The sequence below is a fragment of the Euprymna scolopes genome, chromosome 44, assembly GCF_053919585.1.
Source record: "Euprymna scolopes isolate OS-2025 chromosome 44, ASM5391958v1, whole genome shotgun sequence".
Lineage (NCBI taxonomy): Eukaryota > Metazoa > Mollusca > Cephalopoda > Sepiida > Sepiolidae > Euprymna > Euprymna scolopes.
Window position 1 is genome coordinate 55,586,778 of NC_136525.1, and position 16,580 is coordinate 55,603,357.

The 16,580-nt window shown below is 34.4% G+C and overlaps 1 protein-coding gene across 2 annotated transcripts in view; it reads left to right on the top strand.

The window, feature by feature from the left end:
* Positions 1-16,580, top strand: part of LOC145268854 (ATP-dependent RNA helicase A-like) — a 250,342-nt gene that overhangs the window by 84,500 nt on the left and 149,262 nt on the right. For both annotated transcript variants that reach the window (XM_080124531.1, XM_080124532.1), the window contains exon 2: positions 11,973-12,086. In XM_080124531.1, the coding sequence (XP_079980657.1) occupies positions 12,077-12,086 (10 nt within the window). In that variant the 5' untranslated portion in view covers positions 11,973-12,076. The remainder of the gene's footprint in view (positions 1-11,972; positions 12,087-16,580) is intronic.

Genomic DNA, 16,580 nt, shown 5'->3' on the forward strand with positions numbered 1-16,580 from the left:
CGGATATTTCTTTCCTCGGACAATGCCGGAGATGGCAATTAGTTTTCAAACAAGGAGAAAAAAAAAAAACAGACAAACAAACATTTGATGCAGCCAACTTGTTTTACGGGTTACTACATGGACATATGCTAGGGACGGTTGAACACCAGGACTCTCAAATACTGAAAATGTATTTGAAATTTTTTGGAGTCTGGCTCTAAGCTAAGAAGTTTTCTTTACTAATACTAATTTGTATATCGTCTGTGTTTGAAGCGTGTACAATTTAAAGTGTAGAGCTATACGTGTAATATAACCCCCCCCCCCAATAGATAGCAAAAGAAATGACTATCATAGAAAAAACAAAATAATACAATTGCGAATATTGAATGTAATTGACGTTTCTGAATTTTTTAGATGAGGATGGGTTATACGCATTATTATTTACCGGACTACTGTTCTCATCTTGAGTGGGATTTTCACAACATTTCGGTCGATGTATCCTCTGACCTTCTTCAGGTGTATCTTGTCGAACTGTGTATATGAAATAAATGTCGAAAACTATATAAAGGTGAAACGTGGTGTCGTCCATTGAAAGTACAGTTAGAAGTACATCGAAAAGCCGTAGTACGTGGAGAGACTTAAAAGTCAGGTATAGCTGACCATATCTGGAAAGAAAAGGGAAAAATTTACCATTATGGGACAAAGTAAAAATTATAGAATGAGAGGAACAGTGAAGAGTAAGACAACTGAAAGAAGCAGCACAAATGTTGGGGAATAACCAACTGCTAGTATAGAATTTAATATATGGGAACCAATAATTAAAAACAATAGATAATATATACAAGTAATAAGTAAAAACATTTAATATATACAAGTAATAAGTATAGAAATAGATATACATTAATATATAATAATTAGTAATATTTACAACTAGAGATAAAAATAGGTTTAAGGCTTCTAAAATTCGTACTAGAATCGTCCGCAAGGACCTGTTGTTAGAATACTGGGAAAAATCAATTGTAAAAGTGACCTTCTCCTGAAGGTTGAAGGTTCAATCCTCAATGTGAGCGACCAAAAAATACATTTGCGATTTACTAAATAGTTTATTAATAGAATGGTCCCACCTGATATGGGATGTAACTTTGCGTTTGACAAAAATTTTCCTCAATTTGTTATGAATCCTCTGATCTATATCTATAAAAATGAAAATGTTTGTATGTGTGTGTGCATTTTCGTGTATGTCCAAGAAAGGTTGTTTTTTCCGAGAACCGGTCGGTCGCCTCACAACTTCTCAAAACTTTTTATATCGCGCCTAAATGATAATATTTATGAGTTAACAACCGGGGTCGCCTGTCTATTTAATTTTCCCGACTTTCAAAAGATAAATATTCAACAATTTTCGATCGTCACATGTGCATTAAGCTTTTTCGTATAAAAAAAAAAAGGAACGAACAAACTCGCGGTAAATAAAACACTGTCCCGCATTCAAAGTTGACGTCATTAACTCATCAAAAACGGGCACTTGTCGTTAGACGTCGCACGTTTTTTTTTTTGTTTTTTTTTTTCACACTTTATTATTTTCCAACTGCGTGTCAAGGCTTCGTTTTTTTTAAACAAACACTCGGGACACCTGGCCCCTACAAACACCCAGGCAATGCCCCCCCCCCCTAGTGTATATATCTATAAATATAAAAGCGAAAATGTATGTATGTGTATTCGCTTTTTCTGTATGTCTACAAAAGGCTTCTTTCAGAGAAGCGGTCGGTCGCTTCACAACTTTTTAAAACTTTTTATATCACATATAAATCGTAATGTCTCACAGTTAACAACGAAGCTCGCTTGTCTATTTAATTTGCTCGATTTCGGGAAGATAGATATTCAACATTTGTCGTTCGCCGCATGTGGGTTAGTCTTTTTCCTATAACATCTCGGGAAAATAAAAATCCTGCAGTCAAACTTGACCTCATTAACTCATTAAAACGGGCACCTGCCAAATCCAAGTAATTAAATAAATTCAAACGTGTTTCCGTTAGCATCTCGCAGTGGGGTAATGGTTAACGTCGCACTTTTTTTTTTTTCACACTTTAATTTACAACTTTGCCTCAAGGGTTCGGGTTCGATCTTCATACTTACTTTTTTTTCTTTTTAACCCCCCCCCCCCGGAGTTTCCATATATATAAAAGTAAATAAAGGGTTCCGCTCAAAATTCTGTCCAAATTCCCGAGTTTGACAGAAACATTCCAGAGTTCGGCAAGAAACACCTAAAGAAGGTCGGAGGTTACATCGACCGAAACATTGTGAAAATCACGCTCAAGATGAGAACAGTAGTCCAATAAATAATAATACGAATAAATGTAATTGGTTCAGCATTAATCCAGTCAAAAGAATTCCAGAATTAATCCAGTTGGGATCTGAAGGGCGTAGTTCCCTTCTCATGTCAAGACGAAAAACTATGATTGAAAAATTGAAATAAATTCAATATATTTTATGCAGAAATTCTCGTATCTGATTGGTTTGTTCCTGTCATCCTTGGCTATAAATATAATCGTCCAAAACAACAAACAACTGGGAAGAGGTGAAGTCAGAAGGTACAAGGTTAGCAGGATTACATAACCACACGCCCATGCTTCTGATCTGGCAACATGCGCATTGTGAACCAAAGTGTTATCTGGCCGGAGAAGGATACTCCTGTTAATTTTGCGTTGCCTCTTGATTTTGATAGCTTCTCTTAATCTATGCATCTATAAAAGTGAGAATGTGTGTGAGGTCAACTCTCAACCTATATACTCAACGAATATTAGATCTACAGACTTGAAATTTGGTATATAGGTTATTCGGACATGTAAGGAACTTTTTAATTGGTTTTTCATCCGGAAAAAGGGCTGCTAAGAGGTCAAAATTGGTAATAATAATGCAAATCGTCATGATTGATAGTTCCCACAGACCCTGTGCTAATCTCGAGTTATTTGGCGAATAATCACACATTGATCTTCGAAAATGGCAACCTCAAATTGGCTGACAGATGTCTCATCGATTAACTGGCGTCGGAGGGGGGGGGGTCAGTCTAAGAGCTGTTTCCACAAATTGTCGGCCATGTTTGAATTCACAATGCCACTGTTTGACGAAGTCATATGATGGGCATCGTTACTATATGTTTCTTTTATTTTTGTGGTATGCATCCTTTCAAATACAAAAGTTGGATCACTGCGCGACACTCAACAGGCTCCATTTGACACCTGACTCCGTTCAAACACCTGTAAATCAGAAACCACAATAAAGTTCAGAGGGGTAATTTGCCATATAACCCATAGAGGTATAAATCATTGCACATGCAAAATTTCAGCTAGATCAGACAGCTGGAAGTGGATCAGGAACATTACTTATTGAACACTCCTCGTGTTTCAAAATAGATTTAAACAAAAGGTTATCATTTCAAGTATTGTCAGGCAGATTGGAAATACAAGTATGATTTTCGTACAATGCGTTTGCAAGATATAGAACATTGAGGGCTAAAGGCAAAACGGCCGCGCACGTTTTTGTATGTCCATAAAAGACTTTTTCGTCGGCCTTCTTGCATTAGTTACGTTTATGGAGAACTTTCCTAATACTCCCTAGATTATAATATCTCGGATTCGAAGACGGATGTTATATTTCTCCCTTTAAGTCATCCCCTCTTTTCGATTGACTAGCCTTCAGTGTTTGTTTGTGTTTCTCATATAAATAAAGCAAAACTAATAAAAAAAAAACGTAGATTCCATGAACAAAGCTTCTTTCTTCGAAGTGCACACCTGTGGAACTCTCTTCCGTCTGCCTGTTTCCCACTTGACTGCAACTTGGATGTCTTCAAGTCCAACATAAACAAATTCATGATAAACCGCCCCCTTAAGTAAGACACTTTATCAAATCTCCATTACTAACGATATTATCCCATTGATTACTGTACACGTAATAACCCTTATCCCCGAGTGGCTTCTTGGCCTTGATAAGTGGTGACTACCATGTAAAAAAAAAATCCAATACCGCCTCAGCCTTCCTGGCCGGTATGTCAATCAGCTTTGATCAAAATGGGGGAAATTCTTCATATCAGACAATTGCTATTCATTAAGGCACTATCAGAGCTCCCCTTTTTTTTGGGGGGGAGCTGGTTTTCCCCCAAACATCGTGAGGAAATAAAAGCGTAACTGGCTTCCAGCCAAACATAACTATACATTTCTTCAAGTCAACTTTTTGATTGACATCGCTAAATGCTTTTCACTTCCTGTCGCGTCATAGGGTAGCGGTAAGATATCAGGTTTTTTTTTCACTTTCCTTTTCCGCGGCACAGGTTCAAGCCTGCCTGCCTACTACCACTTTTTCTTTTTCTTTTTTTTTTTCCACACACCTACAAACACCTGGGCAACGCTGTACCCCCCTCCCGCTAGTGTTCTTTAAAACATTAATTTCTCAACAACAGCTTAAGTGACAATGGAATGTGGGATAGAGGGGGGAGATGGTGGAAATAAATAAAAATGATTATAAAAATAAAAAAGATAATAAAAATAAGCAAACGTTGATAGAAAATGATTAAAAAAAAAAAAGGTCCAAATGGTTTTCAATAATTGATCTTTTCCATTTTAAAACGATTGTTCTTTTAATGTATGCAATTGATTTTCTTTTCTTCGACCTGCCATTTTTTTTCTTTCATCATCCCCTTTTCTTCCTCCTCTCTTGCACGTATGAAATGCATCTTTCTCAAACCCCTCCCCATTAAAAAAAAAAAAAATGGAAGGGAAGGGGGGGTAATTTTTTTTTTTTTTTTTTTTTTTTTTTTTTACCCCCTTCCCGTTCTTTAATTTATACTATCCGGGACCTATACAATACATCTTCTTTCCCCACCTCTAATTTTTTTTTTTTTTTTTTATCCCGCCCCTTCCCCCCCTCTCTCTCTCTTTTTAATCCCCCTCTTTCTTTCTCTTTCGGACATATGCAATGCATTCCTTACCTTCTCCCCCACACACATACACGCCTAAAATTTTTGTTGGGTTATTTTATTTATTTATTTTTTTTTTTTTTTCAATACTTTGGAATTGTATCGATTAAGCAATATCCTTTTATTATTTTTTTCTCCTTTCCTTTTTCGAGTCTTAAGATTGGTTTTGAAAAGCTAAAATATCTTATTACTGTGCTAGTTTTCAGTTGGGTTCATTTGAAATCTGTCAATATTTATTGGTTTTTGAGGGCAAACGTATGCGACCACGACCGCCATTCTCCCTTACACACACACACACACTCTCTCTCTCTCTCTCTCTCTCTCAAGAAATTCCTCCCCAACCACAATCTTTGTAAAATTATTGATCAAACTCAACATTTTTCAGATGGTAAAATTAATTTTGAATGGATTTTTTTTTTAGTTTTTAACAGGGAGAATGTTAAATTGAATACAATCTGTTTTTTTTAACCTTAAAATTTTGTTTACAAACGTTTGTTTGAAAAGAAAAAAGAGGGGAGAATGGCTTACATTATTTTTACCATTTAGCTGGGTTAGAGAGTAAGTCGTACTCATAAGAATGTTACGAATCTGAGTCGGATTTTTTAAAAAATTTCTAAACAATCAACAAACAGTCGTAATGTGGAAGATTGGCCTGCTTCCCAGCCGATTACAATATAGTGACCTTCAAGTCCAATGTAAACAAGTCCTTAAATAATCCAAATTCGACTCAATCTACGCCATTAACGATTACTAAACTACCACCTTGCATTCATTAATCATTATCCTCGAGTGGCCTTTTGTCCTTGATAAGTGGATACTTCCCTGTTTAAAAAAAAAAAAAATTTTTTTTTCAATTTTAAGAACTTAAAATACAAACTTTGTGTTAGATATTTAAAAATTATCTGTTGGAGTTGGAAAAGTTAAAATAGAATCTGGCTCCATAAAAATCATTGCGGTTCTCGTCTAGTTCCCCCTTTATTAAAAACTAGCCTGGGTGCTCGGCGTTGCCCGGGTGTTTGTAATTATGTGTTGAGCAAAAAAAATAAAAGTGCTAGTAGGCAGGTAGGCTCTAACCCATACTGCGAAGAAAAAAAAAGAACGTGAAAAAACAAAAACAAAACAAACGTGACATCTTTGCTGTTGTGCCCATCACCAAACCAGAAGTGACGTAGGTTTAAATAAAGGCTAGTCAATCGAAAAGAGAGGATGACTTTCGAAAAAATCGGCAAAAAAGCGACCCCCTCCCTCCCTGTAGAAAAGTGCCCGATTGAGGGTGAAGGAATAAATGTTTTTAGCTAATTTTTCGATATTTGTCGTCCGAAGGTTCGAGCTTAAAAATTATATCAATCTCGTGAAAATTTGTTGCCTCTGTCGAAAGTTTTAGACATACATACATACATTTAAACAGACAGGTGAGATTTATAATATAGACTAGCGGGGGTACCCGGCGTTGCCCGGGTTTTTAGAGGCGTGTGTGTGTGTGGGGGGGGTAAATGATTACAAAGCGAAGTAATAACCCTGTTTAAATATTAGTTATTTTTTTTTTTTTTTTAGATTAGGTCCACCTCTACAATTTTCTTGTAAATGACGACTCTTATAGGTTTTCGACTATGCTGAATACGGAAATCGCATTGAAATTTTGCAGAAAGAAGTAGTTATCGAGATATAAAAAGTTGTTTTATGCATTGTATTCTTTGGTGGCCATCTTTGTTAGCGTGTAGATTTGTTTATGGCGCACGCACGTAATACAGACGGCTGCCAAAGAATACAATGCATAATACAACTTTTTATATCTCGATAACTACTTGTTTCTGCAAAATTTCAATGCGATTTCCGTATTCAGCATAGTCGAAAACCTATTGGAGTCGTCATTTACAAGAAAATTGTAGAGGTGGACCTAATCTAAAAATTTACGAAATATTATAAAAACAAACAATGTTAAAACTTCTAAAAAAAAAAATTTTTTTTAATGGTCCGCCGGTACCCGGGTGTTTGAAAAACCAAAAAAAAGTTTGAGGGAGGGGAGATTTGAACTCGAATACTTGAGGCGAAAGCAGAAAAAAAAATGTTATGAATTAACTAAAAAGTGAATTAGGTCAAATATCAATCCCACAGTTAAGTTTGTTTTGGTTTAGTTTCCCAACATGTTGGGTTGAAAACCAGCTCCCCATAAAAAATAGTGGTGTCCATATGAAAGCAATTGTCTGATATAAGGGTTCAACCGCATTGATCTAAAGCTGATTTGGTTTTTTGACGTTCCGGCGCGAAAGTCGAGACCACGCACCATTTGAATTTAGTTTCACTTTGTTTGTCCTGCTTTTTAGTTAGTATAAATAGACGACACAGTGAAATAGCACGATTTTTATAAAAGTTGATGTAAATAAATCTACACCCGACACGCGTTTCCAAATCGTGCATATTATGATCTAGGGGCTATATAAACAGTTCTAAGCTATAGTACCCCCCCCCGGGGGGGGCGTCGGCGAAAAAAGCCTTTTCAAAACATACAAAAAATGTGCGTACGCATTTGCCTTTTATATATATATATATATATATAGAAGAAGAAGAAAAATTGTATGCTAAAAGTACCTGTGACGAAACAACTATTCATATTATTTGGCCTACTGTTTCATCTCAAGCATTGCCTTTACAACATTTCGGTCGATGAAATCTACGATCTTCTTCAGGTGTATCTTGTTGAACTCAGAATCTGCACAAAATTTCAAACGGAACTCTCACTCCTCCTTTTTTCTTTTTTTAATCGCGGGAGTAGCATGCTCTCGTTCCGGCAACTATGATTGGATAGAGGGTCTAAGTAATTAACTTTTGTACTTACGGTCGCCTACACTGAGGATTGAATCTCCAACATTCAGAAAAATGTCACTTTTACTGCTGATTTTTTTCAAGTACTCTATTGTGCCACAGAGCCTTGCAGACAATTTTGGTATGAATTTTAGGAGCCTTAAACCTCTTGCTATACACACACACACACACACACATATATATATATATATATATAAGTTTCCATATTGTGTTAAATTTTATACTAGGTCTACTAATTGATCGTCACCTAACATAGTGCTGCTTCTCTGAGTCGTCTTACTCTTCACAGTTCCTCTCTGTCTATAATTTTTACTTGATCCCATAAGGATAGATGGTCTCCTTTCATATATGGTCAACCATACCCGACTTTTAAATCTCTTTACGTGGAGTCTCATACACACAGTTCTTAGTCATGATTTTTTTCTGTAATGGGCTTGACTCTCACAAACTTTTTTTTCAATGGATTACATATTCTTTAAATTTTTTCTGACAAACCCTTAATGTATGGTATACAAACTGTGGTGAGATGTCGGGTGGTGTTTGATGTTTGGTCCAGATTTTGTAGAGCTGATATCATGCTCTCTGAATAGATGGGAGGTTTCTCTTAAACTTCATCTCCTCTTGATATGCATTGCTTTTACTACATATTGCTGTTGTAGGCAACGGACGATTCCTTTCTTTACATTATGTGGATGGTAGGAGTTGAAGTTTAGGTATGTCCAGTGAAAGTTGACTTTCAATACCAGCGCAAATTATCAGCACATCTAGGAACGATAATTTATGTTTTTTATCCATCATGAATTGTATGGATGGCCAGATAGAGTCCACATGGTCCAGTAATGTTTGAACATCTTCCTGGTGGGTTCAGAGTATAAATGTCATCCAATATCGTAGCCACATTGTTGCATTCCGAAATGCAAAAATATATTACAGCTATTACATAAATTGATCAAGTAGTTTTATTTTTAAAGAAAATCAAATTGCAAGTGGCAGTCTTGTTATCTGTTAAGAAAAAAAATCTTTAAAAAAAGGAGATAACTCAACAATAATTCATACTAGATTTATATTATATTGCTTACAAATTCACATTAGTTATTTAAACATGATTTTCTTTAAAAGTAAAACTACTTGATCAATTTATGTGATTTTTGGTATATGATATTTTTTTTCCGTCATCGATATGTACATCACACAGATTTTTCTTTATTTTTTATTTTTAATATACGCTGAAATTCTGGACAAGAACCGTCATTGCTTTAGAAAAAAATTAAAGTCAGTTTGAAGTAAGGTTATATTAGTGGCCTGGCAAGGCCACAGGGGAGACAACCAAGCAAAAAAGAAAAACTCTAAGCAAAATTCATCCCAAAGCAGCAACACTAAAGTTAGCCTGCCAGGACACTATATATATAAATGTAGGCATATTTTATTGACTTGAAAATATGGGTTCTTTTTTACCAATTGTCATAAAATTAATATGCTCTAATAGTTTTCTAATATGTAGAAATTATTGAATAGCCACCTTAAAAGAAAAATCAATCATGGTATTATTCTTAATTTTTTTTATGATTCAATTATCACTGACATTTTCTCATACTTTATAAATAAAACTAATGGTTTCTTTGTAATTTAGATGCTCCTGGATTATTGGCATATTCGTTCTTTGTTACGTCTTGTTTTCTTTTTTTTCTTTTCATTTTTTTTTCTTTTTTTTTCTTTTTTTTTTCTTTTCTTTTTTTCTTTTCTTTTTTTCTTTTCTTTTTTTTCTTTTCTTTTTTTTCTTTTCTTTCTTGCTTTGAACTTATTAAATCAAAACCAGGTACACTTTTAATTTAGATTCCAAACATACAAAAAGAAAAAAACAAAGTAAAAATTGTGTGCTCATAAGTTTATCATTAAAACGCCGTAGTGTTTGAATATATGGTTAAGTGGCAGTTTTAGGCATTTAGAACTGCTTTAAAGCTTCACCGCTCACTCATTTTTTTGACCAAATTTCAAACAATTAATACAGTTTATAGATCAACTACTCAGCTATATTGTGAAAACAAAAATGTTCAATTTTCCTTCAGTAAAACAAAAGTTATGATAAATTTAGTGGTGTTCAAAATCGTAAAAAGACATACGGTGAGCAACGTTTTTTATGACTGGTTTCCATAGCAACCACGTCGCTTCAGTGACTAGTGTTGCTACTAATTCATTGCTGTTGCAAAAAGAGAAGTAACAAGTGATACAGAGAGAATGAAAGGGAGATAATTGGGGGATTTTATTGAAACAGAAGAGTGTAACATACACATTTGTAATATGTGCATCTTATGTTTAAAAGTAAACAAAGAAAAAGTGAATTCATTGGAAGCCTGGAAAAATCATGGATTACAATAGAAAAATGTGTGCATGAAAAGTAATATGGTTAAGCTTAAACATGGAAAAGCAAAGGACTAGTTGTTAAAACTGAAAAAGAAAAGGACAAGATATATTCTAGTAAAAAATATAATTTATAACTTAAAATATTGCAGCATTAAATTTTTTTTTTTTTTTTTAAATTCAATTTAACATTATATAATCAGTTCTTAATGCTGCAATATTTTAAGCTATAAATTTATTATATTTTCTTACTAGAATATCTTGTCCTTTACTTTTCTATGTTTAAGCTTAACCATGTTACTTTTCATATTCACATTTTTCTACTGTAATAGAATATAGAAATATTTACAAAAGAAATTTTAACATGAATTCCGGGTTACAATGCTAGTAAATAAAGATTTGTTGTAGAAAAAAAAAAAAAAAATTCTGTATTAATGAAATTTGTTTTGCTTAAAGGGTTAACTCCCCTTCCTAATTGATCACCTCTTATTGATCCGTGCATTATTGGTTGATCATCCCCCCCCCTCTTCTTCGATCACTCCTCATCATGTCCCCTACTCTCTCTGATCATCCTTCTTTTTGACATTTTCCTTCTATTGATCCCAGCTTGTTTTTCCAACCTTTTTAATTACCCCCCCATCACACCACCACTCACTACCCCTCCCCCGTTTCCTTTGATCATTCCTTCTCCCACCCACTTCAAATGCGCACCCTTTAGGTTCTTACACGATAGAAACACTTGTAATTAATCAGCTTACACGATATTTAGGCATTTGTAATCATGATGGTTTCTGCTACTTGGATTGGTGGCTTAATCTTTGAAGATTTGCCGGCTCCAAATCCGTTTTAATAAAACAAAATGACCCTAAGAATCAACTTAATAACTATTGATGCACTATTAACTCTAAACAGGATTATCTATTAACTAGCAAAGATATCTGCACTTCACGAGGGACTTTGCTGTACGCTCGGGTACCCACTTTGCGGACGTCCTCGCAGTAAGTAGATGTTGTAAGAGCCGCACCAAATATGACCGTAACCTAGAAAATATAAATAAAACTCACGATGAGAACAATAGTTTGAGTAATCTAAATCCGATCCTCATCTCAAAAATATTGAAAACATGATTGCCTTGAGTTGATCGATCGATACCTCCGTTCAGTCTCAAGAGATAATGGATACCCCCTGTAAGGGTAGTTAGGCGAGTAATTGTGAGGCAATCTCCAACTGAATCGGCATTGCTTGAGTCCAGTGGCAAGAAGAGGTCCAAGATGACTGGAAACAATGCTGAGATAAGCGGAGAATACACCCATTTTAACCAGGCTCAATTTTGCTTAACTTTGGTGTGGAAAGTGCTTGTCTGAGCTCCAATCTAAGATACCCCCTTGCCAAACTTTCACAAAAAAAACACTCGTCTAACTGAAACCAATATCAATAATTTCCCCTACTTTTTATCTGTACCTAAGCCTAAATGTAGATTCCACGAACAAAGCTTCTTTCTTAGAACTGCATGCCTGTGGAACTCTGTTCCGTTTGCCTGCTTTCCAGCTGGCTACAATATAGTCATTTTCAAGTTCAACGTAAACAAGTTCTTGATGAGCCGTTCTCCTTAAGTAATCGAATTTACCAAATTTCAACTACTAACGATTACTATATTGTCCCATTAACTATCGTACACTCATTAAACAAAACAAAAAAAAAATCTAACTGGAACCAGCTTGTCGGTATGATTATGCCAAATATCACCTTGTGATATAATTAATAATTACAAGATGTTAATAAATTTTTTCACAAACATGTTTTTCTTTTTAATAATTGCCTGTTTTTGTTTTTTTTACTTTAGGATACCAAATTTCCGACGCCAATCAGAGATTTTAACTGCATGGTTGCCAGTCCTTGATTTGGTATTGCCTTGTGTTTATTCTTTTGATTATCCACCAATACAAAATGAGTGAAGGTAATTATTTTCTTTGTTTTATTCTTAGTTTGCTTTTGCATTCTCTCAACAGTTGTGTAAAACTTTGCCAACTAATTATTGTCACTTAGAACTGATTATATATAGCACTTTATCCATTGCACCATATCAGGGCTCTACATTGTGAGTGAAACAGTCACATTTGCGAGTGATTTTTCAAAGTGTCGACTAGAAATGATGGAACGCTTATCTTTTGGCGATTACATTTCTTTCACTGACAATCTCCCAATGGTCTATACTGAGTGAAAAATATCTTTTCAACTTTTTTTTTTTTTTATAAAACGAACAAAGTTAAATTATTTAAATAAAAGTTTAATAGAACAATATACCTTTTCTTTTTCTTTTTTTTTTAACGAAGGCTGTTTAAAAAAAATATCTGAAGAAATTAGAATGTTTATACCTTCAAGTATCAACATAAAATTTGTTGTATATTTAGAATTACGCATATTTAAAAAAAATATTCAGAAAAATCTTTATGATGTACATACTCGTCACAGAACTAAGATGTCATATTCCAAAAATCATGGGTTTTTGGCTAGTAAACGAAAATATTTGGTTGTCAAAGTTCAACTAAAGATAAATTTGTCTATTGACGAATATGCATATGTTCCTGTGAATTAAATAGACTAATCTCTACTGTTGCAGAGCTTTACGTTGCGAGTGAAACAGTCGCATTTGCAAGTAATTTTTTTTTAAGCGGCTACTAGAAATAATAAAACGTTTATCTTTTGGTGACTATGCTTTTTATGATCCTCCAAAGCTCATTGCTGAGTGGAAAATGTTTTTTCAGCCCCCCCCTTTTTTTTTTTTTTTTTTTTTTTTTTTGTTTAACTAAAACGAGCAAAATTAAATTATTTACGGAATGAAAGTTTAATAGAACAATATATTCTTTTTTTTTTTTAAACAAAAGCTGTTTAAAAAAAAAACATCTGGAGAAATTTGAATACTCATATTTTCAAGTAGCAACATAAAATTTGGTGCGTGTTTAGAATTAAACATATTTTTTAAAAAAATACCGAAAAATCTCTGATGTGTGCACTCGTCACGGAACGATGATCTCATATTCCAAAAATCATGTGGGTTTGGCAAGTAGCTTTTCTATTTGGCTAGTAAACAACAGTATTTAATTGTGAAAGGTCAACTAAAGCTAAATTTGTTCGTAGAGCTCTGTATTATATAAAAGTTACTTTGCGTATGCGAGTTCCTTCCTTATAGGTTCCGAAACGGTTGAGCCTATCTTTTGCAAATTTTACACAAAGCTAATTTATATGTCTGGCAGTGTTCTTAGATATGCTTTTTTACAGAAATTCATCCGATAAGTATCGAAAATTGAGAAAATCTTACCCTAAAAATAATCTTTATTTCTTATACATAAAAAAAAAAAAAGAATTTTTACAGGGGGAATATTTTACGTTGTCTGTAAAAATAGAAAGAATTACATAACGAAAAAAATACTGCCTTTTATCCCAAACTAGCAGGGGGACCTGACGTTGCCCGGAATTAAATCATGATCGACTGATGTTTCACACTTCCATATTTTTATTATCATTGAAATGAGTAAAATCGCCCATTTTTCAATCAAATCGATTGATTACCTGCTCAAGTTGGGGACCCACTGCAGTGCACCGGGAGGAAGCTTCACATGCCTCCCTATAATGACTTAGTCCGCAATACATTGTAGTCTACATTGCACTGTAAAGAACCTACTGTTGATTTTATAAAATTATTTTTTTTATATAATGGCTTGAATTAAAGCTTAAAATGTAAAAGTCAAGTATCATGTTTCAATTGTGCTCTAAACAGAAACATTCATTTTGAATACATTACTGTTCATTTTATATGCTGGGCCTTTCTGCTTGTGTGGTAATAAAACTTATCAAATGCATTTGTGATGTAAGGCTGTGTAAGGTGTTAACTTTGGTCAAAATCGCCTGTTCTTTCTTTCATTGGATTTTTCTGATTATCAATACTTATCAAATACATTTTGATACAAAACACTGCCAGATACATAAAATTCAGTTGTGTGAAATTTCATAAAAATCGGTTCAACTGTTTTTGAGTCTATAGGGAACGAATTCACACACACAGTTCCTTTTCTACAATAGAAGTGATAGATTCTGCATTTTTATTTTGGTTCGGATTAAATTACTTTGAATAACTTGCGATTTTATTCGGACATTGTCAATTAAAACACAAAACCACTAGAATGTTTTGAAAATAACTCTCAAGATAAGAACAGTAGTTTGAAGAATCCGAAATAAGTTTTGTTGTAATAGTTGTTTATAAGGAGACTGAGGTGATAGAGGAAGGTAGGTTTGATCATTTCTTTTTTTAATTATTGTCCCAGCCGCCAGGTGATAGAAGCATATTATGCTTCTGACAGGTGGATTTGTACTGATTTCATTGATTAACGACCGATTGAAAAAAAAAAAAAAAAAAGTTTTCTCACCTGGTCAGGTGATCTCTTTATTTTTCTTTTATTTTTTTTTTCTTTAATCCTTGTGTCTTTTCCTTTGGCATTTCAACATGTCAACGTCACTCAAGCAATCTTTGTAATAAAAATACGATGAAACACCTGTCAGCAGCAGGTGTGAGAATTCAATCTAATAGTTTGCCAACTGCATACTTGTATGATATATCGGGTTGTAAGTATGTGAGGATTTTAAAGTTAGTTTTTTTTTTTTTTTCTTTTTTTTTTTTCTTTTTTTTTCTTTTTTTTTTCTTTTTTTTTTTTTTTTTCTTTGTTTTTTTTTTTTTTTTTTTTTTAATCTCATAAGAAGCTTGAGACATTCTGAATGTTATAAGACTTTAAAATAAAAAGTTATTTTCATGTTTCAGTCTGAAGAATCCAAATAATATGAATCTTCATCTCAAAAAATTTGAAAGTAATTTAAAATATAAAGTCAGATATTTTGGAATTCTATACATTATAGTTGGATCATATGCCTTCCAACTCCTCTCTCTCTTTGACAGAATGGTCATTAATAGGGCTATGACAACAGCATATTCTTTTCCTTGTTTTGATTCTCAGGTATATATCCATTGATATCTTCCATGCTTTTATGTAGAGTGTTGTGGTTCTCGGAGGATACATCGACCAAAACGTTGGGAGAATAACACGATGAATCCAAATGATGCAAACATGATTTTTCGATGCATTGTCTTTGTAGATTAAATAAATCGAAAAATACAATAAAATATTTTTATTTGTGGGGGAGGGGGTGACAGCATCGGGGCTAAGGGTACAAAATTCTGAATTATTTGTTTCTTTACCTAAAAATTAATAATTTACATTAATTTGAAGACCAAAAACCAAATAAAAGACTAAAATTGTCAACACTCTCGGCTAAATCATCTCGAACCCTCAAAAATAAGATTCTACTTTTTTGGGTGATTACTAGGGCTATGACAACAGCATATTCTTTTCCTTGTTTTGATTCTCAGGTATATATCCATTGATATCTTATATGTTTTTATGTAGAGTGATGTGGTTCTCGGTTGGTTAATTGTGTCTGTGTCGGATATATACTCGAGAGTCAAAACAATGAAAAGAATATGCTGTTGTCATAGCCCTAGTAATTACTGATCACCCATGACACTCTTCACGAATCGTCGCCATTGACTCAGGTCCGGTGCCATTCTGAGCAACTCGGTCATGCTAATGTCCGAGGTCCTTCACGTTGTCTGACATTCTTGTTTTTGGTCTTCCACATCCTCTTTTGCCAAGAGTTATACCAAAGAGCAGATCTTTTCTTAGGCCGTCTGTTCTGGCCACATATCCCAAAAATCACAATTTCCTGTCATTGATGTTGTCTCGCAGACTTCGGCATGGTTCAATCTTCTCCAGAACCTATTTGTTTATACGTTTGTCCACCCAGCTCACACAAAGAAGTCTATGGTAGCACCCCAATTCAAAAGCAGCAATTTTCCTCGTCAACGTTCTTCAAGACCCAACATTCTGCTCCATATGCTGCTATTGAGAATACCAATGCTTGCAGGAGTCGTTTCTTTGTGCGTTGTAAAATGTCTTTCCAGATATTGGTTAGTGCAATCATTCCAATACGTCGTTTTACTTCTTTGCTGTCATCTACTTTGTGAAAACGGCACTCAGGTATTTTATTTATGGCAGATTATTATCCTCATCTTTTGCTAGTTGTTTCACAATGTTTCGGCCAACTATTCCTCTGGCCTTCGTCAGGTGGTAACCGCGACGGATAGGAACTCTGAATCTTCTGACTGCATTCACTGTAATTACTGCCTTCTGTAATTGTTGTCGTCTCACCAAGTTTTGGTTAAGTAAGCCTCTGGCCGGCTTTGGTTAGGATTGAAACCGCTATCTTCAGACAATTCTCACCTGGAACCGTAGAGATTCAACCTCTGTATCAACTGCGCCACGATCCCGAAGGCCAAAACATGGTGAGACGACAACCACAGAAGGTAATAATTGCAGTGAATGCAGTCAGGAGATTCAGAGTT